Consider the following 24,147-nt stretch of genomic DNA (forward strand, 5'->3'; position numbering starts at 1 on the left):
AGACTGACATAACACGAGCTCCACTGGATCTGTGCCACATCTGAGTTATCTTTATGTACCACGACTCCCTGAGTTCATCTGAATTAAGGCTGACGAGTGCAGGAAGTGCATTGGTAAGTAGGTAATGTGCACTAAGGCCTCTTTTGGTCGACACGTGTTATTGTGTGGTTTTTGTGGACACTTTTTGACACGCTTTGGTGTGTTGAATGTAGCCGAGGGTCAGCTGGAGCATTGCTGTGTGGAGCAGTGAGTCAGAACTCCTGCGGCACATTCTCCGTCAGAAAAGCTCAGGAAGCCCACAACCATCTATATGAATGTGACAAGATGACATCGGAGCGGGAAACGAACTGTTAAAAATGCCAAGGGTTAGGGCTCCGTCTGTCAGCGGTGCACACACATGTACGCACACACACACTCATACATACTCACACACACACAAAAAAAAATGACACAATAGTAAGGCTCATACATTCATGTATTACAGACACTGTATAAATGATTTACAGTGTATGGATTTGCTTTAGTAACTTAAACTGGCATCCCTGATTTTTTATTTTTTATTATTGTTTTTAATGCAATGTTATATTAGTGCAGACCAATTTTGACCATATTTGCTAACTGGTCTGTCACACCTTAGCCCATGCCTGTCTTTAGTTTTTTTCCTTTTTTTATCCTTTTAGCTTATCCTGTATTGTTTCCCTCCCCATGTGCTCGACTTGCACATGACCCTGAGTTTTTGTCCTGTTTCTGCCCTAGCCCCAACGTGTCATTATCCATTATCCTCCTCCCTGTCTTGTTTGTAACCCCGCCCTCTTGTTACTGGTTTCAGGTGTTCCTTACCCTCTTTGTGTATATAAGCCTCTTTGTTTCAATGTTGCTAATGAAGTCATTTGTATTTTTTGTATCCATAGTAATTTTGTATGGGTTCTTCCCTTGATTTCCCTTGTCTGTTTTTTTTGTCTTGTTTATTCTTGTTTTTGTGTAATTCCTACCTGTGTTTGCTTTCTGTTTGAGTTTTGTTTATCTTGTTTATTTTTTTATTAAAGTTAATCCTGAATTTACATCCGCCTTTGTTTGTGACATGGCCATGGAATATAATGAAATATACTAAAAAACAGCCAAAAATCAGCCAATCATGTGCAAACATGATGAAGTGTAAAGCAGCATGTAGCTTAAATCCAGCAGCTTTAGATCATGTTCAAATCAACAATTAGAATTTAGTAAAATTGTGATCTCAGAGATTGTAAACATTGCAAGGCTGTTGGTGTCAGAAGGGCTGGTTCGATTGTTTGTCGAACTTCTGATTATGGGGGACTTTTAGCATTTTAACAGTCTCTTATGATTCTCAGAATTAGGTAATAAAAAATATTAAACTCAATACAAATATAGGTATTTATTTATTTTACTTAAATACATGTATTTTGTTTTGTATATAAGAAGGAACACAAAGAAATTGTTACATCATTTAGGTTAAGGCTTTGTATATATATATATATATATATATATATATATATATATATATATTTTTTTTTTTTTTTTTTTAATTGTGCAAATACACTATGAACTACTAACCCAAGGAGTTAATAGAGCTACAGAGCTACTCCAATCACAAAACACCCTGTATAGCATTGGTCAACAAGAAAGACCCCCAAAAATAATTGCAACATCACCAATCATGAAGTAGACAAGCTACAAGCTACAGGAAAACATGATGATGAGTTCCTAATGAGCGTATAACACTAATTACAATTAAAAAAAGAATCACTACTTTAAGCAAATAAATAAAAACAAAAAAACCTGCATGCATTACATTGCAAACAGCAACAGATAACTGTTTGCCTTTTTAAGAGTTTTTTTCACACCTAATTCTTGTTGTGATGCCAGTCATACCGCCTTAAATAAAAGCAATTCTCTCACCTACTAGGAGCAATTTAAATGCTGCTGGAATGCTAAATCTCTGGTGCGAGCTCTGAATTTAGCCTGAGTTTACAAATTAGCAATGTTGCACATGATTAGAGTGGAATTTCTTTAGTGTGGCTTACATTCGCTGGAGTGTTGAAAACAGCTTCGGAATGTCATTAGGCCGGGAATGACAAATTACAATTACAGTGGGTGCAGCAAGGTACTGTTGACGACACAGTGGAAGTGTGTTCCTGGATCGCTGGAGTGTGCCCTGTTTGTGTGGATCTCTCTCCATTTATTTCACTCTCTCTCTCTCTCCTAATTTCTCTCTCTCTCTTTTGTTTCTCTCCTTGGATCTCGTTGGCATTCAGTTCTCTGCTGTGAGCTCCTCCTTTGCACTTTAATATCCTTCAGAGAGGCACCGTTTCTGTCAATATTTTATCGACTCGGGCGCATGTGGGTGTGCTTATTTGAGTGTGTGTGTGTGTGTGTGTGTGAGTGGGTGTGAGTACATGTGTTTGAGCGCACCTGTGTGTGTGTGTGTTTGTGTGTGTTGTAGGGGGTGTGGCTGGCTCACCACAGTGGAGGAAAGATTTTAACAGACCGATTGTAACTGTCTTTATTCTGCACAGCCCCGCAAACCAATGGGAGGAGTTTGGGTTATTGAATTTGTTTTGTAGAGGCGGATGTGTTTACATTGATGTATCTGATGCACAGCACTGGAAAAAAAAAAAGAGAGAGACCACTTTAGTTTCTGAATCAGTTTCTCTGATTTTGCTATTTATAATTATATATTTGAGTAAAATTAACATTGTTGTTCTATTCTATAAACTACAGACAACATTTATCCCAAATTCCAAATAAAACTATTTGCAGAAAATGAGAAATGGTTAAAATAACAAGTAAAAATGCAAAACTTTCAGATCTTAAATAATGCAAAACAAAACAAGTTCCGAAATCAATATTTGGTGAAATAACCCTGGTTTTTAATCACAGTTTTCATGCATCTTGACATGTTCTCCTACACCAGTCTTACACACTGCTTTTGGATACCTTTATGCCACTCCTGGTGTGAAAATTCAAGCAGTTCAGCTTGGTTTGATGGCTTGTGGTCATCCATCTTCCTCTTGATTATATTCCAGAGGTTTTTAATTTGGTAAAATCAAAGAAACTCATCGTTTTTAAGTGGTCTCTTCTTTTTCCCAGAGCTGTATGTGGCTCAAATGCTCAAATCCTCTTGACATGGATTTGTATCTGTTTTACATCATTAATCTTGTGCTTTTAGACTTTCAATTAAGTGACTTGGTGTTCTAGACAAAAAAGTATGAACCAAGCAGTACAAATGTTCACATTTGTAGAAATTGTTAAATGGTGTGTATAACCATGTGTATAACTACAATACAATATAATTTTCTATTAACAAACATGTCTTATTACTTATTAGCTTAGTTGCTCAACTTTCCCAGAATCTTGCTAATATTTCCAGAACATCTTGAAAAACTTTCTCATTTTAGAAGAGTTTCCATGAATTTTTTTTTTCTAATCTCAATTCTCTTCCTAGCTTGTCCAGAAGGTAATGTCTTACAGTATTCTAGCTTTAGTGTAGTCTTACCCTTGGTATACTTTATTATGTACAATTTGCTTTAGATACAAACATGTCTAAATTCCACTACAGGTGTTTTTAAACCTGCTTTGTTTGTTAGCAGGTGTGGAAGTTGCTGCAAAGCATGGATAGGACCTTCCAAACTTACTAAAATGGATCTACTGAACCATGGCCTGGTTTGTTTGCAGAGTTAAAGCACTTTTCTAGATGTTTTGGACCATGGTTTCAAATACACAGATATAAAAATAATGGGTGTTGCGCTGAAATATGATTTCCTTTCAGGTGCAGCAGTGTGGAAACAAACAGTTACAGTGGTGATTTCTGTATCTACTGTAACTGTAGATTAACCTTATTGCAGGAAGTAAGAATGTATGCAGGAAGTAAGTAAGTATGTAACTTGATGTGAACCTTGATGTGGACTGTTAAACCATTCTTTGCAGAGACAAGAAACACTAAATCTGTATTTAACATATTTTCATGCTGACAGAATGCACACATTTCCAATGCATTTTCCAATGCTTTTCTAAGTGTACCCGTCTTGGCTCACGCCACACAGCCCTGACACGCCATTGTTCCTGAATGGTCGAAGTTGCCACTTCACTACACACCTAAAATAGAGCCCGCGTTCTCGTGGAAGAAGCTGGCGAGGATTCTTTTGTTTCGCCCTGCTTGAGAAAAAGTGCACGCTTTCCACAGGCTGCCTTCAACCGAGCGCTATTGCGGCTTTTTCTTTTTAGTTCCCCCTCCAGCAGCCAGCCGAGTACAGACTTGCAAGCAGTGATTTGCACATTTCACAGTAGCAACAGGCAAATCACTGTTTTGAAGCGCTGAGTGACGCATACACCGCAAATTAGATTGTTTTTTTTGATCACGCTGCTTTGCTGGAGACCTGCGGCAGGTGCCAGAGGATGAAAGGTCTGTGTGTTAGTGTTGTGTGTTGTGTGTGAGAGTGTATGAGTGTGTGCCTGTGTATGTGTGTATATGTGTGTCTATGTGAAAGTGGGAAAACTAGAGGGAGCAATTAAAACGACAATATTCAAAACAGATTAATCTACATGCATGCACACATCCCTTTACACATGCGTGCAGACATCGTGCAGACATTCCAGTACATTCTAAAAGATAAAAGAAACAGAGATGCTACAAATGGTTCTTTGAATGATGCTGTAGAAGAACCACCTTTTGATTACATAAAGAACCATGTGCTTCTGTGGTTTTGCTCAAATAACTATTGGTTAAGAGCATATTAGAGTATTATTAGTAGGTTGGACCACAATAGAGGGGTCAAAAAGGGCTTTTGAAAGGCCAAAAGTAATAGAATAGCTTGGGAACATCCACGCAGGTGTAAGTTGTGAGGTGTTATCTTGTTGGTCGAACACTGGCCAACATGTTTATTGTTTATTGCCATGTTATTAAGGCAACAAATATGAACAAGTTGATGAATTATCCAAGTTCAACGGAAGCCTCACAGTGTATACCAGTTGGAATTCCTGGATTCTAAAGTCCTGCAAGGATTTAACACTCCTCAATGCCATGTGTGTACTAGGAATACATAGCACAAAGCATAGAAGGCATTCCCACCCCCAGTAGACAGCACAAGCTTTTTTAATTATCATGACCAGCGGCATCTGGTTAGAATTGTCCATGCGTTCATACAATTTTAAGAGTTTAGAAATCAATATTGGGTGGAATCACCCTCTTGTTGCATGTTCTCCTCCACCAGTCTTACACACTGCTTTTGGATAGCTTTATGCCTTTACTCCTGGTGCAAAAATTCAAGCGGTTCAGCTTGGCTTGATGGCTTGTGATCATCCATCTTCTTCTTGATTATATGGTAAGGTTTTCAATTTGGTAAAATCAAAGAAACTCATCATTTTGAAGTGGTCCTGAGCTGTATATCCCGCTATATCCAAGTCAGTTCAGTGTTCTTTTAGCTTTAAAAAGAGACATAGCAAAAGTCATGGGACATTATTATACAAGTTCCGGTCCAATGACATTTGGCATGTTGTGTAGTATGTAGTGTGTCCAAGAAGCCCAACCTAAAAGCTTTTTTTATCTTTCGGATACCATCTGTGAGCTTTCAGTATACACTCATTCCAATCATTTTTTATAATGATCTGAATCATTTCATTTCATTTAATGCTTAATGATTTGTCATTAACATTTCTAACAGCATCCTCATTGGCTCAGCCAGTGGGGATGTTATTTGAAGCCTAAGGTATGTAGGACAGGGGATATGAATGCACTGAGATGAGGGGAAAAAAGTGGGAATTTGAACTCACGAAGTGACAACAAGCAATAAAACCATCATTCTAATTTTTCACACAGTTATTGTCCCCACCTGAGTTCTAGAGAAGACATGGCTTATTGCATTGTGGTGCTCATGAGCTTTTTGGAAATATGAATAGCTTTAATTAAAACGCCACTCGCATTGCCATCTGGCCCTTTGGATCCGGCTCATCAAATGAACCATGGATGAACTGTGCTTTCCCTACACTTTTTTTTTTCCCTTCTTTTTCTCACAATTCATTCAGTCTGTTTGCTAAGCAAACCAGCTACGAGAAAGATCATCCACATAAAGATCTCTTTGGGGTAAAACAAGGGCACAGTTCCAATGGCATTGTATGGTATTTTCCATGATATATGATAAAACGCAGGCCTTCATCAATATTTCAGTTTTCGATGAGCATATCTACTATAGCACATGCACTGAATGGTGAACGGCACCAAACACATCAAACGAATGCTGAATAAATCATGTAACAATATTCCCATTTCAATGAATAGATTAGAAGTGAATTAGGGGGGTGTGTGGGGGGGGGTATTATACAGAGTGACACAGATTAAACTCGGCTCTATACTCAAAAGAACTGCAACTGGGACTCCCTGCTGATTGTGAATCAGTCCAAGGCTGGGTCATTCCGTTGCATCCATCGCTATACAAATACACCTTCATCTTCAATGGAGGTAATTACGAGAGATATTTAAAAGAAAAGAAAATGTGCGACAGCATTTTTACGCATCTCACTTGTACCACCTCGTGCAGCCATTTAATATGAGTGAATGGAGCTAAAATTATGAAGGTTGCATAGACACATACAGGGCACACTTATTCTCATTCTATGTTTTTTCTTTATTTTTTTATATTCCTGAAAATGTAGATTAGGGGTGTGCCATATCATATCCTACACAATAATATTGCCTAGTTTTAATAGGAGCATTCTGTCTTGAAAGCAGCTATTTAGGCAGATTTTTAGGCATATAATTGTTTATGGTTGCAGTTCATATATAGATTATCTAGTACACAAAAAACAGAATTTATGATATCCTTTAGATTTTTCAAAGTTGTTTCTTCGATAAGAGATTTGCATTCGATTGATATTTATTGTCTCAGGTAACTTCTGGTAAGGTTTGTAGCCACCTGGAATAGATTTACAATAGTCTTATTCGTGTAGCACAGTACAGTTACCCAGATCTGGAATAGAACCCCAGTCTCCCACATGGTAGCTCACTGGCAGGTGGTGGTGTTATCCACTGCACCACACCAACCACAATACATGTCATAGAAAAAAATCAAATGTTGTTATTCTATACTACACTGACAGGGCAGCTAAAAACAATAGCACATTTACACAGTGTTTCAATCATGCAAAGCCTTGTATATCCAAAGTGGCACCATTGCAGGAGATAAATTGTAAAAGGCTCTTGTCTGAGTTCCCAGAGTTTATCTACTTTAATCTAAGGTCCATCTCATCCCAAATCGTCTCTGCTGGGTAAAGGTTGGGTGATTTTTTGGTAACCAAATAGTTCCTTAATTGCTCCTTTATAATTTAATCTACTTAATATGTTTAATATGTATCTACAATGTTTTTTTTTTATTTTTTAATGAAGAAAATAAAGAAAAATAACTGCTGAATGATAAAGTGTCCTGGGACACTTTATTACTCCATTAATACTGTATTTTACGTTTTGAGTTAAAAAAGTAAAAATACAGTAAAAATACATTATTACTGTATTTTTTTTTTTATTATGAGTTATTGGGAATCCGGCAGTTGTTCTTTTTATGATAAATCAGGAAAGAACCTTTTTCCCCATCTCCTGTAAAGTTGTCACTTTTTTAGAATAGAAGTTTTTTTTTTTTATGAAATTAATTAATTTACTCTGAATCACAAAAACTGAATTATACACCCTGTAAATTATAGGATTATAAAAAAAAATGTTGCCATTTAACATTATTCGATCAGCAATGTTGATCAACATGTGACTTTAGGAATATTCCATAGAAGGCATTACCACCCACAAAGTACAGCAGTACAGTGTGTGATAGTGATCGTGGCCGGCGGCGTCTGGCTAGATTTGCCTATGTGAAGACAGACAAGCGACTCTGACAGAAATCACATATTACATATTACTGGATGCAGAGTAACTACTAATAAAAAGACTGTACATTGACCATAACTGGAAATTAAAGAGATTTTTAATCCATCTCTTGCAAATATGCTGTTTTGGAGATACAAGGTTTTTACAAAAGGTTTTACATAAGGTTTTTTTTTTTTCTCATACTATTCTATGTATGTATAACTCTTACTCTTGCTATTTAAACTGACTGAAATCCCTGTGGATCAGAGTTATAATAGTTTAAATATAATAAGTTTTCCTACATCTGTAAACATACATTCATCAAAAGACGAAAATCACTGAAGCTCTGAAAGTACAGAGCTTTTTTAGGTTCAGACAGTGGTGAAGGTTCTTGTGCTTTGGTACGGTACCCTTGAGGAAGGTTACTTTTCTCCGCGCCAGATGCTAGGCCAGAGAACTCCAATCCCCCATTGAAAAATTCAGTAGATATTTTTTTTCTTTTTAGGTCAATGCAGAAAAGAAGGTGTACCGAGTCAGAGGATAATAAAATTGAAATGGTAACCTTTAAAGAGGAGAAGAAAGTAGGAGAGAGTGAGTGCCTTAGCTTACCTTAGAGAGAGAGAGAGAGAGAGAGAGAGAGCAAGAGACACAGAGAGAGAGAGAGAGAGAGAGAGAAGCCCAGGTGAAGAGAGAGAGAGAGAGAAGTAAAGAGGAGTGAAGCTGACACATTGATTGGACGATCATCGATTGACACCGAGCAAGTCGGAGAGCAGGATTTTCCCCACGAGTTTCACACATTCCCGCACAAAGAGCAAACTGACCTGCACTAATATGCACCAACCTGCCATTAAAATCCAAACCTCCCGAGGCCGTGAGCAGTCTCGCACTGAGGGAAGTTTGTATCTGAGGGAGTGTGAGTGTGTACTGTATAAACACACATCTTCACATTGAAGAAAAACAAGCCTGAGCGTGTTTTTGTGTGTTTTCATACATTTTCAGGACAAGATGTTCTGACACTGTAGGAAAACCACAGAAAACAGAAGTAACAGGTAGCAAATCAGAAAAGACCTGAAATTATTCATTATTATGAATTGAATAAAATTTGGTAACTTAAGTAAAATAGTCCTGAACTTGTAAGTGGTCCTTAATTTTGATTTACAAACAAGTGGTGCTGAATGTGAATATTTAAATTAAAGTCTTGTCCTGAATCTAGAAAGCCAATAAAAATGTCCCGGATTTGTAAGTTAATCAAATGGTTCCGAATGGGTAAAACTCTTTTAAAAAGGTCCTGGAATTGTAATGTTAAACAAAAGGGCATTAAACTGTACAAACCATTAAAGTCCTGAAATTTGGTCATTTAATCAAACGCTAAAGTTATCAAGGTCCAAGGGTTTTTAGGTTAATCAAGTTTGTCTGAATAGGTCAAATGAATAAATTGATTCATTTATATTTATACAGTTATTAATTGAGTAAATCTAATATGATTTTCTTAAATGTGTAACATTTGTAAAATGGTTCTGAATCTGTAACAGTAATAAAATGGTCCCAAAAACGAATCTATATAGCACAACTGAATGGGTATTTTTTTTTATAAAAAATGTTCTTCATTTGATAAGTTAATTAACTGGTTCTGAATGTGTAAACTTAATAAAAAAAATGTGTTAAGTTAAATCAGCTGGTCCTGAACGTGTAAACTTCATAATATGTCCTGTATTTGTAAAGTTAATCAAACTAATAAAACATTCTGTATTTGCAAATGTAATAAAATGTCCCTGTGTGTGTGTGAAATTCATAACATAACAAAGTCCTAAATAACAAAATGATAAAACATTTAAAACTTTTTTTTTTAAATATTTCAAACTATTTATAATATGGGACATATGGGACACACATTTGAAAGGACCCCACATCTTGACACTAAATGAAAACAAGCTTCTGTGTTTGTGTGTGTGTGTGTGTATGTGTGGGTGTGTTTGGGTGTGCGGTGAAGCACCGTTCCCTCCACAGCGGGGTCTCCTCATTAGAGAGAGGCCCTGTTCCTGCCCTGACCTTAATCCTGCCACACTTACCAAGTCACAACCCTCTTTCCTCCCTACCCCTACACACACCCACACACACACACACACCCACATACACGCACACGTTTATACATGCCTCACCTCCACAGGATCCCAATTACACAAATCTTTCAAACACATAATGACCACAATTACAAAGGTTTACAGAATATGCCTTTCAAGTGATGGCATTTCACCCATCACCTAACTGGTGTGTGTGTGTGTGTGTGTGTGTATGTCACTGTGAATGTGTGTGTGTGTGTGTGTGTTCTTCTTTTCCATCCATATCTTAATTGACTGCAGGTTATCAGCGCTCTGACGCAGCTCTAAGTAATTGCATGCCGTCGCAGCTGCTTAGTGACTATAGATTAATTGACTATTAAAACACATTCCCCTTAAGATAACCATGGTGTAAAAAGGATACATCATCTGACTTCAGTTAACAGGAGAATACGAAACTGTATAGAGAAAGTGCAGTGTATGTACAAATGTATACATACAAAAAAAAAAAAAAGATATACACATAAAGACAAAAAAGTGAATTTATTGAATAAAGATTTTTTTAGGGAACCAAATGTGGTTTATCTATAATTGTACTGCCTTTGACTTTTGTCATGTCTCTTGAAGACTTTTTTGTCAGAATTGCTTGTCTCTTTGCATGGACAATTCTAGCCAGACATCACCGGTCACGATCATTACCACCCACTGTGTTGCCCACTGCTTTTATTAACTATTTCCATTACACATATGACACTGTGGATTGAATAATTCTACATACAAGGCTCCCACTATCTTGCTTAAACTCTAATAGTTCACATTGCCTTGCCATGAACACATTGGCCAGTGTTCAGTCTCACCCACAAAAAAACACATTTTACTTCTAAAAGGTGTGGGTGGTCCCAGGCTGTTTCCTGAGGTAAAACCCCATGATTAGCTGACAAACTACTATCCTCCCATGCTATCCATTTTGGCATGTCAGGTCATTAACATAAATATATTAAAAACTCATAAAAAAAACACACTTGTTTTAATGCATGCCTCAAAAGTTATTTTTTTTTAATGTGTGACCAAAAAATAAATAAATTTAAATACAGTACTGTACAGATTACAGATAATAGACTAGTGAAGCCATGTCAGCCTGAGATAGATATGATTCTCAACACGTAGGCTAATAGGATCAGAAGGTCTCACGCTGAAAAGTGTGAAAATGTGTAAGTGTGTAAAGAGAGAGAGAAGAGAGAGATAGAGAGAGAGAGAGAGAGAGAGAGAGAGAGAGAGAGAGAGAGAGAGAGAGAGAGAGAGAGAGAGAGAGAGAGAGAGAGAGGTAGCCTTAGGGATAGTGTTAAAGGCACTAAACAAACACAAACCTACACACAAGCATTGCTAGCCTTTTGGAGTGTAACTAACCCATTCTACACCTAAAACAATTACAGACCACACACACACACACACACACACATACAGATGCAAGCAAACACAGATACGCCCAGGGGAATGTGAGTGCTCTCTGACTCTCTGATAAGATTGATATATGGACTATTTGGCCTTTGCTACTTCTGGGCCTTTTCCGAAGTTTCGAGTTACAAAGTGTGTGTTTCTCTGTAAGGGTGTGTATGTGTATGTGTGTGTGTGCAGATTGATAATGTATTGCTGAGCATGCTTTCCTTGCTTTTTTAAAAGTTCAAATTTCAACCTCTAACTCCATTAAGTGCATAAAGTGAATGCATCCCTGTTTTTTTTTTTGTTTTGGGGATATGTTTCGTTCTTTACGGCTGCTTTGCTGCAATATACTGCACAATATATTGTTTCAGCATTGTCATTGCGATATGTACAAGCATAATATAGTCATATCACTTCTTATCACAGTCTTAAAATGTCACATAAGGCGCATTTAACCAAACACTACATCGTTTCTAAGTTGCTGTTTGCTGGGATCATTATTCATGACATCATATCTCCCAGATGCAAATTATTATTATCTACCCATTATCATTTATCATTTTTTATACTCCACTCTCTACTCTTCAATAAACAGAGTGAATTAGTAATATAGTTGCACATGTTGTAGCATTGATATCTTGTGACCTTTGGTTGAATATACAAATAATCCTGCATTTATATTTATTTCTTTATTTAAACCTCTGGAATATAATCAAGAGAAAGATGGATGACCACAAGCCATGAAACCAAGCTGAACTGCTTGAATTTTTGCACCAGGAGTAAAGGCATAAAGTTATCCAAAAGCAGTGTGTAAGACTGGTGGAGGAGAACATGCCAAGATGCATGAAAACTGTGATTAGAAACCAGAGTTCTTCCACCAAATATTGCTTTTTGAACTCTTAAAACTTTATGAATATGATCTTGTTTTCTTTGCATTATTTGAGGTCTGAAAGCTCTGCCTCTTTTTTTGATTTTAGCCATTTCTCATTTTCTGCAAATTAATGATCTAAACATTTTTATTTGGAAATTGGGAGAAATGTTGTCCAAAGTAAAAAAAACATCAAAACAATAAAACATCAATGTTCATTTTACTCAAACATAAACCTATAAATAGCAAAATCAGAGAAACTGATTCAGAAACTGAAGTGGTCTCTTATTATTTTTTTTTCCAATACTATATGTCACCATAAGAATTCCAAAACTGTTCTATTCTACCATGTTGTTAACCTAGCTTTTTGTAAACGTCCTCAATTGTTGCATTTCTTCACCCTGGAAGGAGCACACACACATTCAGAACAACAGTAGCTGTTGCACTTGAACACACACACACACACATATATACACACACACACACACACACATACAATAGATTCTCCTAAAGATTGGGAATATCAAGGTGAGCAACCCTTTCTTATTTATTAGGAAGTGATTCATCTATTTGTCTGTTTCTGACCTTGAAAGCTCTAATACAAAAGAACAAACAGAACAGAGTGAGAGAGAGAAAGAGAGAGAGAGTGAGAGAGAAAGTGGAAAAGTGAATTAGAATAGGGGAGATAGCAGAGTCTCAAAGCAGAGAGAGAGAGAGAAAGAGAGAGAGAGAATAAAGCAGAGGAAAAACTATGACAAATTCTTCCCAAAGTGCTCACGAACATAAACAATGTATATTCAACCCGGAGAACACCTACATTAATCACAGCAAACTCTGCACAAGTGTGTCGATGAACGTGTGTATATTGTATATTGTATATTGTGTTTGGGAGTAAAAGCTACTGTACGAATCATGCAGTAGTCTGGTGGTGTGTCTGGCTAATGAAGATTAGAAATTCTCAATCATTCTTTTTTCCCTCCCTTTTCTTTCATTTTTAATAGCGGGATCATCGCAGTGCGAATGAAGTCAGATACTTCATTAACTTGAACGTCTTTTTTAAATGTCTTTTCTGCCTTTTCTCGAATCAATTCAAGTCAAATTCAAGTGTTTTATTTTTTTCTACAATGTATTATTTATCGACTGAAGAGCAGAAGGCCAAGAAGTATATTTGGCCAAATAATTACATTAAGACCATCTTTTTTCTGTGTTTTATTTTCTCCCTCTAATTCTCTTCGACAGGAGCTCTGATTGATGGCCAAATCACACTTTTGATCTAATCTACCTCCTCGCTATTGATCCTCCTCAGCCCAATTACTTTAAGCCCAACCTGAATTGAAGGCGGGCTGTAATTGCTGCTAATTTGGCCTGGCATTGTCTGACTGTGAGCCGCTCAAATTGCCCAGAGGATAAAGCCTCAAATCTTACGCAGGGAGTGGGTTAACGCAATTTTCCCCCCGCCAAGCACATTTAATCTACATTTAGGCCAATGTTCTCCAAATGGCAAGGTTAAAAATCACATTTCCCTCGTTCCACCAGCAGCAAGCTCAGATTTCTCTTCACCACCGGGAGCCACCGGCTGCCTTCAGTCGCTTTTAAACACCATTTTCCAAACGTGAAAGGATGTTTCTTTGTTGGAATAAAGCGATTTGCAGCTTAACTGCAACTGTCTATGTCTATGTGTCAATGGCAATACAGGTCACTTTTATCAGTTTTGAAACAAGGACATTTACTGTATTTTCTCCTACACTAATAATATGAAGTATTTTGATGAACAGCCAGACAGTGGAGCTCTTTTTTTCTGATAGCAACTCGTTTGGTAAAGATTGGTCACATTCTAAAGGACATAGTAGACTGAACTCAAACAAAGAGAACCTCTTGCCGATAGAGTATCAGATGACAGCAGCCAATAGAGCCTGGTATTCTTTGCCGCATACCAACAAACCTGTGAACACAGTAGACTCATTGATGTAGCCTCCAAATTGTAACCTACTAGAGCTCATCGAGTTAAGGAGGTATCAGTGAACAGCACACAAAGTCAGGCAAAGCTTAGGCTCTTGTTCGAGTAAAGAAACACTGAGAAACACTATCAGGGCTACAGACCTCAATCCACAACCTTTCTCTCTTTAAAAAAATGCCTGAACTACATTCCGGGGAGCTTCAGCCCAGCACTGATTGTAAAAAAACAAACTGCTCGCTGCCGTAAGGTAGCTAAATCAGCAAGTTTGGGTTAGAGGGATCCGACAGCTATGCTTGGCATGCTAGTCTTTATTTTTACACCCTGACGTGTCCTACTAAAACAAGGAGAATGTGAAAGTTGAAAAAAATCAATCCTTCAAGCACTAGTTACAGTGAAAAACAGTACGATACTGAGAGCACTGCAAGGTCTAACTGAAACACACTTGACCTAAATTCATGCTAATCCTTGAGCTAACATTAAATAAATAAATGTCCCGATTAGCACAGTAAAAACAGCAGATATTCGCAACAAAATACAGCATTTAATATGCTGAGAAAGTGCTGAAAGGTTGAGAACTAAATAAAGCCTAAGTCAATTCAAGCTAAATCTAGCAAAGTTAGCTTGACCCTAATGCCAGGCTAAGGTTAACAACTTAACACCTTTCAGATGTTAGCTAAATTAGCACAACTGTAGCTAGCTAACAAAAACGAGTTAAAATGGCAAGATAAAAAGAAACAAACAAACAAAAACCCATTCACTGAATAAGTAGTCCAAATAACTTAATTTCAACGCTTTAGAGGCACTGGCTAGATTAGCATAAGCTTTGTTTTGCTAACCAAAACTGTGGAAAAATCTTTTTAAAAAATCTTTAAACAAATGTAACTAAGAAAAACGTAAAATGATATAACATACAAGGAGATTAATGAACACACTCGCTTGACCTGAATTAAAGCTAAAGCTATCTACTTAACATTATGCAGAAGCTAACGCTAAATTAGCACAACCTTTACCTGACTAACAGAAATGAGTAATGAGGACAAAATAATAAAAAAAAAAAAAAAGCCGTACATTAAGAAAGGTTAAAATGTCCAGATCCTACGAAATCCTAAAATGTACATGATTGACTTCTGACTACTGATTTTTTGCTAAATAAACAAAGCTAACTATCTTGAAAACCATAACATAACATTCAAACAAGCCACACAAAGAACAGGTAAGAGGCGCATGAAGTACACAGAGCTAAATAATACATTGTTGCCTAAATTAAAGCTAAAACTAACAATGAAACATTACACAAATGCTAACGCTAGCTAGATTAGCACAACTCTTACCTGGCTAACAGAAATGGGAAATAATGCTGCGTTCCATTTGAGCTTGAATGTCAGATTTTCCAAGTTCCAAGTAGGAAATATCAACTGGTCGGATTTCCTACTTGGAAAGTCGGGAGAGCCTCACCAACTCCGAGTTCAGAATCCAAGATGGCTGCACTGCATGTCAACAATAGTAAAAGCAGTAGTATTATACAGTTTATGAGCAGTTTATAAATCACTTTTACACGTACACAGTACTGTTTAATGGTGTTAAGTGCACAGAATACTTTATCAAGGATTGTTATGAACTGGTATTGCTAACAATGCTTACCAATAACAATGCTAAAAATGATACCCAGGGACATAAAAAACAGGGAAATACTTTGTCTGGATAATCTGCAAAGACTCTAGCTGTTTTTTTTTTGTTTGTTTTGTTTAGCTTTTTGGATATGTTTTGAAATAGAAAATACTTATCTGAACGTTTAACTGGAATGCCATCAATTCGGGTGTGAGGTTATTCCCATCTCTGAAATCCGACATCCGATGTAAATGGAATACAGCATTACACAACCTGACATCATACAGATGCTAGCTCGATTAGCATGACTCTTACTTAGCAAACAAAAATGGGCCATAGGATAAAATAGGGTAAAAATAAACAAGGCATACACTGAGAAAGGTTAAGAAGTCCAGAACACACAGGGCTAAATATTACAAACTTGACTGTACTTCAGGCTAGACCTAACACAGCTAGCTAGCTAGCCGATGGTGCATGGATGCTAGTTTGAGCTTCTACCTTGAGCAAACTGGTAAAATGTGGTGATAATCATGACGAAATAAACAATGGCACTCTTATGGACATAGGAAGACCTAAGGTATTAATATGTAAACACTTCTACAGTATAGGAGTGTATGTGAGGTTACTGTACTTGAGCTAGCTTAACACGGCTAATGTTTAGCACATCGCCCCGGCGAACTAGCCTCCCTCTTTTTAATCCACTTGAATTCGATCTCTGCTGAGACGGTGGTGCCGACGTGCTTGTGTGTGTGAGTGTGTGTGGCCACTTTGGATGAGTCCCCCCCCCCATCCCTTCCGTCAACTAAGATTGAACCTCTGTTTTCTTTTTTTAGTTCTTAAATTTGTTGATTTTTAGGCTTTAGCTTATCTTTTTGTGTTTGCCCCTACCATTTTCCATATGCTCTGCCTCACCGACACTGCCATCCGGCGTGGTCCTCTCATACGCATCCTCGGGCAGGGGGAGGGCTCCCAGCCGGGGACCGGTGGAGCTCTTGCTGCTGGGCGTCTCCGACTCGTCCAGGCCACTGTCGTAGCAGCTCTGCAGCGAGCCCTGGTGGGGGTCCTGGGGCTGGCTCACCACCGAGAAGGTCACTCGGCGGAACGGCTACAAGAGAACAGATTGCCGGGGGTCACTGGACTGAGGAGCTTGAAGGTGGAAGTAAGGTTTAAAGAGGGGGTTGAAAGGCAGGGAGAAAGCCTAGACAGCTTGTTGTAGGTTGTGCTAGCTTGAGATTCTTGGGGTCATTGGGTTTCGCACCCTATATGCTATAATATACTACTTTATATACTATAAAAGATGGGTTCTTAAACTCATAAAATAAATAAAACTTATAGAGTTTATAGGTTTAGAAGAAGAAGATTGAAAGAATGAGGTTTTTAAGTTCCTCAGGCAACCAATAGTGGTTCTTCTACAATAGGGGTGCCCAGTCCTGGTCCTGGAGATCTACTACCCTCTATAGTTTAGCTTCAACCCAAGTCTAACACACCTAATCGAGGTAATGTAGCCATTCAGGGGTATCTGAATATCAGACCCTGATCTGATAGATCTGGATCTGGTCGTAGATTGCAAGAACTAGGATTGGGCACCCTTATTCTAGAGCATCTCTGTAAAAAAAAAAAAAAAAAGAAGAACACTCTGTGGTAACATTTATTTGTAGGAGCTTCAGCTAATTCAGCTTTGGTTGATCATCTATACTATACTCTTCTTTGGCATTGGCTATCTCCTGTACTTAAAACAGACCTTTCTCTTTTGTGCTTAATGCAAGGTCACACAATAAAAACCTGGGCACATTCTGGCCCTCCAGGTACTGAGTTTAGAACCTCTGCCCCGCATAATTACACAGTACAGCAAATGCAGTATATAGGCTATTTCCTGACACAGCACTGCACTTTGGGACTTATTTGGAACAAACCGTCCATTAGAATAACAGAAAAATAGAAAAAAGCACCTTAAACAAAAAAAACTCTACAATATTAATGAGTGGTCCAATAATTGTCACGTGAAAGGAAGTGCAGGGAATATGGGTTCAAAGCCCTGAGGAGTAAGTACAGATGCCACACTTGGCGTACGCTTGTTAAATATAGCCAGGGAGGTCTGAAGGACGCTCAGGTCCCCTTGTGTGGTTTACTTTATAACAAAAAAAGAAAAAAATGGGGGAAAAAAAACAGGACACGGGACGTACAGGATCCCAAGGGGTGGGAAGGATGGAACACATCGCTACAGGCACATAAACACCAGCATGGTCACGGGCACATAGACATACACACATACAGTATGCAGCCACACACAGCGAGCGGTGCGAAGACACACAGTCTCGGAGGAGCTGACTAAAATAGGCATGCATGTTCACAAACACACATTCCTGTCTTAGGAGTATCTGCAGACGGGCACAGACACACATGCAAATATGTACACACACAAGGACAGTATATAAAGTGTAGAAGGAGAGTAGGGTAGATCCTATAAACAGTTCTGATATATTCACACTATTTGTTTGAAGGTGTTTCCATTGGCCATGGCATTCATTACATCACAGTGGCAGGTTTAGGTATGGGAGACATAAAAAAAAGAAGAAAAGAAAGAAAGAAAGAAAGAAAGTCGGGCAGACTGTCTTCATCCACACATGTGGGCTTATCCTTTATAGATTGCATACTTAGCCAGCCTTCCTAAGTGTACGTACTTTTTAATTTGGCGAAATTCTTCACAAACTTCTTAATAACCAGTCACTGCTTGGCCTACTTCTCATTCTACTAGACTTCTCAATGTCTCAATGGCCAGTCATCAGACTGGGTAAGTCTACCATTGGTAAGAAGAAGAAGAAGAAGAAGAAGAAGAACCGGGAAAATTTCAATTGCAACATGGCCAATCATAACGTGGGCTACTGACTGGCAAGGTCATTTTTGGTGCTGGATGAGAGGGGATAAAATTGCCAACTGGAAAAAGTTCCCAAACTTCCCATTGGCCAGTCATCCCTTGGGTTCTCAAACAAGCAGGCAAACAAGAAGGGGGCAGGGTGGATGATAATAAAAAAAAAAAGTTCTAGATCCCAATTGGGGATTTTGTTTTTTGTTATAACGAAAATTCCAATTGCAACATGGCCAGTCATAGCCTAGGCTAATGACTGGGAATGTCCTTTTTTATGCACTTTCTCTTTGCAGGTTTCACTGTTACCACGTGTACTATGAGTACTAAATGTGTTAAATGAGTGCTAGATATAGATTAGAAGGAAAAAAAGGAAATATGCCCAAATATTTCCATTCCAATGGCATGTGACTGCCTGGGCTACTGACTGAGAAGGGTTCCTATTGGGAAGAACAAGCATGAACGGAGGTGGGTTGATATCATTGATGACATTGCAGATGAAAGATGAAAATAGACAGGTTCTAGATGGCAGTTATGGAATTATTTTGTGTGATTTTGGGGCACTAAAGTAGAGCTGGTATCAGTAATTTGGGGCGGCTTGACCTCCTCATTACATGTAGACTGATCCATTGTCTTAGCAGATACTTTTAACGAGTGCTAGACAGACATAAGCTTAACAATTCCAGCTGTTGGAAGAAAAACAAAACAGACCAAAGGGAAAATTCCTGTACTTCTGTATGGCCAGTTAGTTGTGGAAGGGGACAGGGTGGGATGATATTGAAGACTCTGCATCCAATAATAAAAGAAAAATGTAAAGTTCTAGATGCCAGTTGCGGGATTATTTTGTGATGTAGAGTTTTGGCGGCTGTGGTGGTCCTGGGATGCCCTCATCATTGGCACACCATTTCCTTGTAGGTGTCTCTTCGTTTTAAAATTTTTGCAAGGACTGCTACTTTTAATGGTGACTAGAAACAGTAAATCATAGGCTATTTAATGTTGTTGGATGTGGGGAAAAAGACTGACCCACTGAGAAAACTCTACAATGTCTTTGTGACTGGTAGGGCTACTCTACTGGCAACTGTACTGGGAAAGCCTCCCATTGGGAAGAACGAGAAGGAGAGGGGGCGGGATGATATCATAGATGACTCTACACCAAAGAAGGCGAGAAAGGTCAGCTTGTACGTGGGTTCTTGACTGATGAACAATAGTGTATTACTCACGTTCTCTTTGATTTGTGTTTTTGAGGAATCGGGGAGTTGGGAGGTTCCGCAAATTGCATCAAGTTGTTAGACAGTTTTTATGGTTTAAAAATGACACAAAATAAGCTTTGTTGTTTTGTGGACAATGCCATTCTGGCTCACAGTGTAGGTGGTTGAGTTGAATAGGCCGAGTATGATGGGTCTTTTGTCATGACGTTAGAAGGCTAGAGTCAAGGATTTCCAGTGAGACGGTATAGCGACTGACTCAGGATGAGTGAGCGACAGAGGGGGCCTGACACTAATGCTGCACTCCCTCTATAGTCAGGCTTTCTCATTATGAGAGAGAGGGCAGAAAACTTCATCTGCTGGGGAGAAATGAAATCCTGATTTAGTGACCGCTGCAGCCTCGCAATTAAACCACACACCACCACTGAGGCCATAACTAGCATGAAGGAAATGAGTCATGCTTTCTTTCTTCCTTCTTTCTTTCCCTTTTACTTGACTTTCTCTGTCCCTCCATCCTCTTCTCCATGCTCTCTCTATCTCTACCTCTCTCTCTCTCTCTCTCTGTATCCCTCTGTCTTTGCCTCATCCTTTTTTTGACTCAACCAGTGGCCAGATTACTCTAAAAACTACACTTGCTTTCATCTTTCTTCTTTTCTTTCTTCTTCTTCTTCTGCACTCCTCTCTATCTCGCTCTCTCGTTCCCTCCCTCCCTTTCTCCCTCTCTCTCTCTGGCACGGACACACGCACACGCACACACACACACTCCTGTACCCATCAGTGTCCGGAAGACCTACCATAGATCGGAACGGAAAAAAAAAGAAAAAAAAAAGGTGTTGACTCATTCCACAAAAGCTTTGTTCTGATTCATGCTATGCCAACAGGGCAAGACTCTCTCTCTCTCTTTCTCTCTCTCTCTCTCTCTCTCTTAACCATTTATACATTAATTCTCTCCTCTTTTCTAGTTTCTACACCTCTTTCTGTTTCTGTCCTTTATTTATTTCTCTCTATATACAGTGTCTATTTTTTTTACTTCTTTATCACTTTCTCCATCTCCCCTTACCCTTCTGACACTCTTTTTTCGCTCTCTCCGGTGCTAAGTCACTCTCTCTAATTCCCACTTCTCCCAGTCTCTCTCCCTTCGATTACTCACACTCACTCCCCCATACACTAACTCACTTTCACTCCTTCATTTACACACTTACTCACTCCCTCACACATTTTCACTAGACATTCACTCACTTCACTTTTTCTACTCCTTTCTACTTCTCCTATCTTCATTACAAACCCACTCGCACTCTTCTTTTTGCACTCCCTCACACACTTACTATCTCACTCTCTCACTTACTATCTCTTTTTCTTGGTAACTTACTCACACATTTACTCACTTACTTGCTCCCTTACTTATTCTCAGCCTCCCTTGCTCCTTTTTCACTCCCTCCCTTACTCCTTCCTTTCCTTGCTTGCTCACTTACTCACTCACAGCCTCTCTTGTTCCCTTCTTCACTCCCTTTCTTACTATTTCCTTTCCTTACTTGCTCCCTTACTCATTCACAGCCTCCCTTTTTCTCTTCTTCACTCCCTCTCGTATTACTTCCTTTCCTTTCTTGCTCCCTCACTCACCTACAGCCTCCCTTGTTCCCTTCTTCACTCCCTCCCTTACTACTTCTGTTTCTTACTTGCTCCCTTTCTCACTCTCAGCATCCCTTGCTCCCTTTTTCACTCCCTCCCTTACTACTTCCTTTTCTTACTTGCTCCCTTACTCACTCACAGCCTCCCTTTTTCTCTTCTTCACTCCCTCTCTTATTACTTCCTTTCCTTTCTTGCTCACTTACTCACTCACAGCCTCCCTTGTTCCCTTCTTCACTCCCTCCCTTATTATTTCCCTCCCTTACTTGCTCCCTTCCTCACTCAGAGCCTCCCTTGTTGCCTTCGTCCCTCCCTTACTTTACTCCTGTTCCCCTCCCTTACTTCCTACCCCAACTACCCATTTACTTTCTCCCTCCTTTCTTCTCTTAATTTTTCCCCTTTCTCACTTATTTACTCTCAAATTTCCTTTTCTTTCTCCTATCTTAATCTCTCTCTACTTCCCCCATCTCACCTGACTTTCTTCTCCATCTCTCTCTTCATCTCTTTTTTCCACAACATACTTGATATTTTTGTTTTCTCCTCTTTTCCTCACTCAGTCTCTCGCTACACTTTCCTGCTCTCTATCTCTCTCTACATTATCTCCCTCTCACTCTTCTTCCTTTCTATTCTCATCTCTTTCTCTACTTCCCCTTCTTCGTTTACATTAAATTATTTATCTCCACTCTCTTTCTTACTTTATTTGGTCTTTATGTCTTTCTTGCTCCCTCTCCACAGTCTTCTCTCTCTCTCTCTCTCTCTCTCTCTCTCTCTCTCTCTCTCTCTCTCTCTCTCTCTCTCTCTCTCTCTCTCTCAGCTACCACATCCACAGTAAATACTCCAGATTGAAAGTGAGAAATGTCCAATAAAGGAATGCAGTTCAGAACGAATGGATAACCTGATATATTAATTAAACACTAATGGATCTGCGCTCCCTTTCAGAGAGTCAGCCTCACGCCCCCAGCACCCCCTCTCCACACTCCCCCCGTGCCCTGTCACTCCTGCTTTTCTTTGCTGAATATTAAATAGGACAGAGTGCCATCACTCACTCCACTCGTTCTCTCTCTTGTGCTCTCTCTCTCTCTCTCTCTCTATCCATCCTTCCACCTCCTTCTTCTTTTCTCGCTGGCTGCCTCTCTGACAGAGTGCCTCAGCGCTCCTCATTACTCCAAACTGTACCTCTGATTTGACACGTCGCCATAACCTTGGCATTTGTATTTCAATGAATTAGGAGTGCAGGAGGGAAATGAGTGCGTAAAGGTTAGCTACGGATGTACACACACACGCACACACACACACGCACACACACACACACACAGGCTGCTGTCTTATCTAGTCGTACCTCGATGATGACAAACGCACTCAAATCTCATTCATCACCTCGTTCTCACAGTCTTACACACACTCACACTCACACACACACACACACACACACACTCTCACGTTCGCTGTCTGTCATCAGCTGGGACTGATCCAATGATGGCAGTTCACCAATGAACTAGAACTCGCTTTGTTATTATGTCATCATCCCAAGACGATTACAGTTCACAGCCATCATTCCGCTGCATGATTTTCTCAGCTTCACTCAAAGCCTATAATATTTCACAGGACGCATAGACACACACACACACACACACTTACAAACTCACACACACACACACACGTCAGCCCCTGCATTCTAATGCATTCCTTTTTCCTCCCTTTATTAATTTATTTATTTACCTCCCTCATTTCTCCAGCTAATGCAGCAATCTTGGCAATAAATCATGTTTCCATGTAATTACAATCAACACTCAACAAATGAATTGAAATAAATATTCATGGGGTAAAAAATTCACTTGGATAGTCAAACATTTGTTGCATAATTAAATGGGAGCCCTGGAGGGGGTCTCGCTGAAATAACGGATCAAAATTATGTTTATGTATCAAAACCCCATTTTCTTGTAGCTCTCTCACTTTCTTTCACTCTCTCTCTCTTTCTCTCTCTCTCTCTCTCTCTCTATTTTCCTCGCTCGAGCTCTCTGAGCACCCGACAGTAATGGCCGTCCCTTAAGTAAAGCGTGACAACAATCAAACTATCCATTTCAAGACTTAAATTACTCTCCGATGAATAGAACTTCAGATAAATCAGAGCAAAACGCAGTGCAAGTACAATCTTAAATATAATAAATGAAGCAGAGGGAGTAATATGTAATGGGTGATGGATTCTGACAAGGCGCAGCAGCTATTGGGCGCACTGAAAAGGGGTGAAAATTGACTTGAGAGGGGGTGGGAAGAGGGACTAAATTAATTCACCTGGGTTCTCCTACTTTAAGAGGGCCTCCTTTACGGCCTGGGGCTTTTAAACAATGGGGGGGGGGGGGGGGGGGGTTGCAATTACTCTGCCTAGGAACGGTTTGGAAACACCCAGATGTTTGGATTATAAATAAAAAAAACAAAAAATAATAATAATAATTGCGTTTGTTTCTAAAATATATTATAGCTCCATGATATTGGAAAATATTTACATTGTGATGGTTGTTCTGCAACATATATTGCAATATTACCTACATTTTAGATTTTTCACAATATAATGATCCAACATATCAGGATATTAGTAATGCAGTCTGTGCACCAGTGATTGGAGTAGAATAAATGGTATTACATAGGTATAATCTGATAA

At 39.0% G+C, this 24,147-nt stretch overlaps 1 protein-coding gene across 4 annotated transcripts in view; it reads right to left on the bottom strand.

The window, feature by feature from the left end:
- pcdh7b (protocadherin 7b) overlaps positions 1-24,147 on the bottom strand; it is a 228,511-nt gene that overhangs the window by 100,109 nt on the left and 104,255 nt on the right. For 2 of the 4 annotated variants that reach the window (XM_007242058.4, XM_015603978.3), the window contains exon 2: positions 16,683-16,899. The exons of 1 other annotated variant lie outside the window; for it this stretch is intronic. In XM_007242058.4, the coding sequence (XP_007242120.3) occupies positions 16,683-16,899 (217 nt within the window). The remainder of the gene's footprint in view (positions 1-16,682; positions 16,900-24,147) is intronic. One more of the 4 variants, XM_007242059.4, reaches the window with a different exon arrangement.

Source organism: Astyanax mexicanus, chromosome 8 (genome assembly GCF_023375975.1).
Source record: "Astyanax mexicanus isolate ESR-SI-001 chromosome 8, AstMex3_surface, whole genome shotgun sequence".
Classification (NCBI taxonomy): Eukaryota; Metazoa; Chordata; class Actinopteri; order Characiformes; family Acestrorhamphidae; genus Astyanax; species Astyanax mexicanus.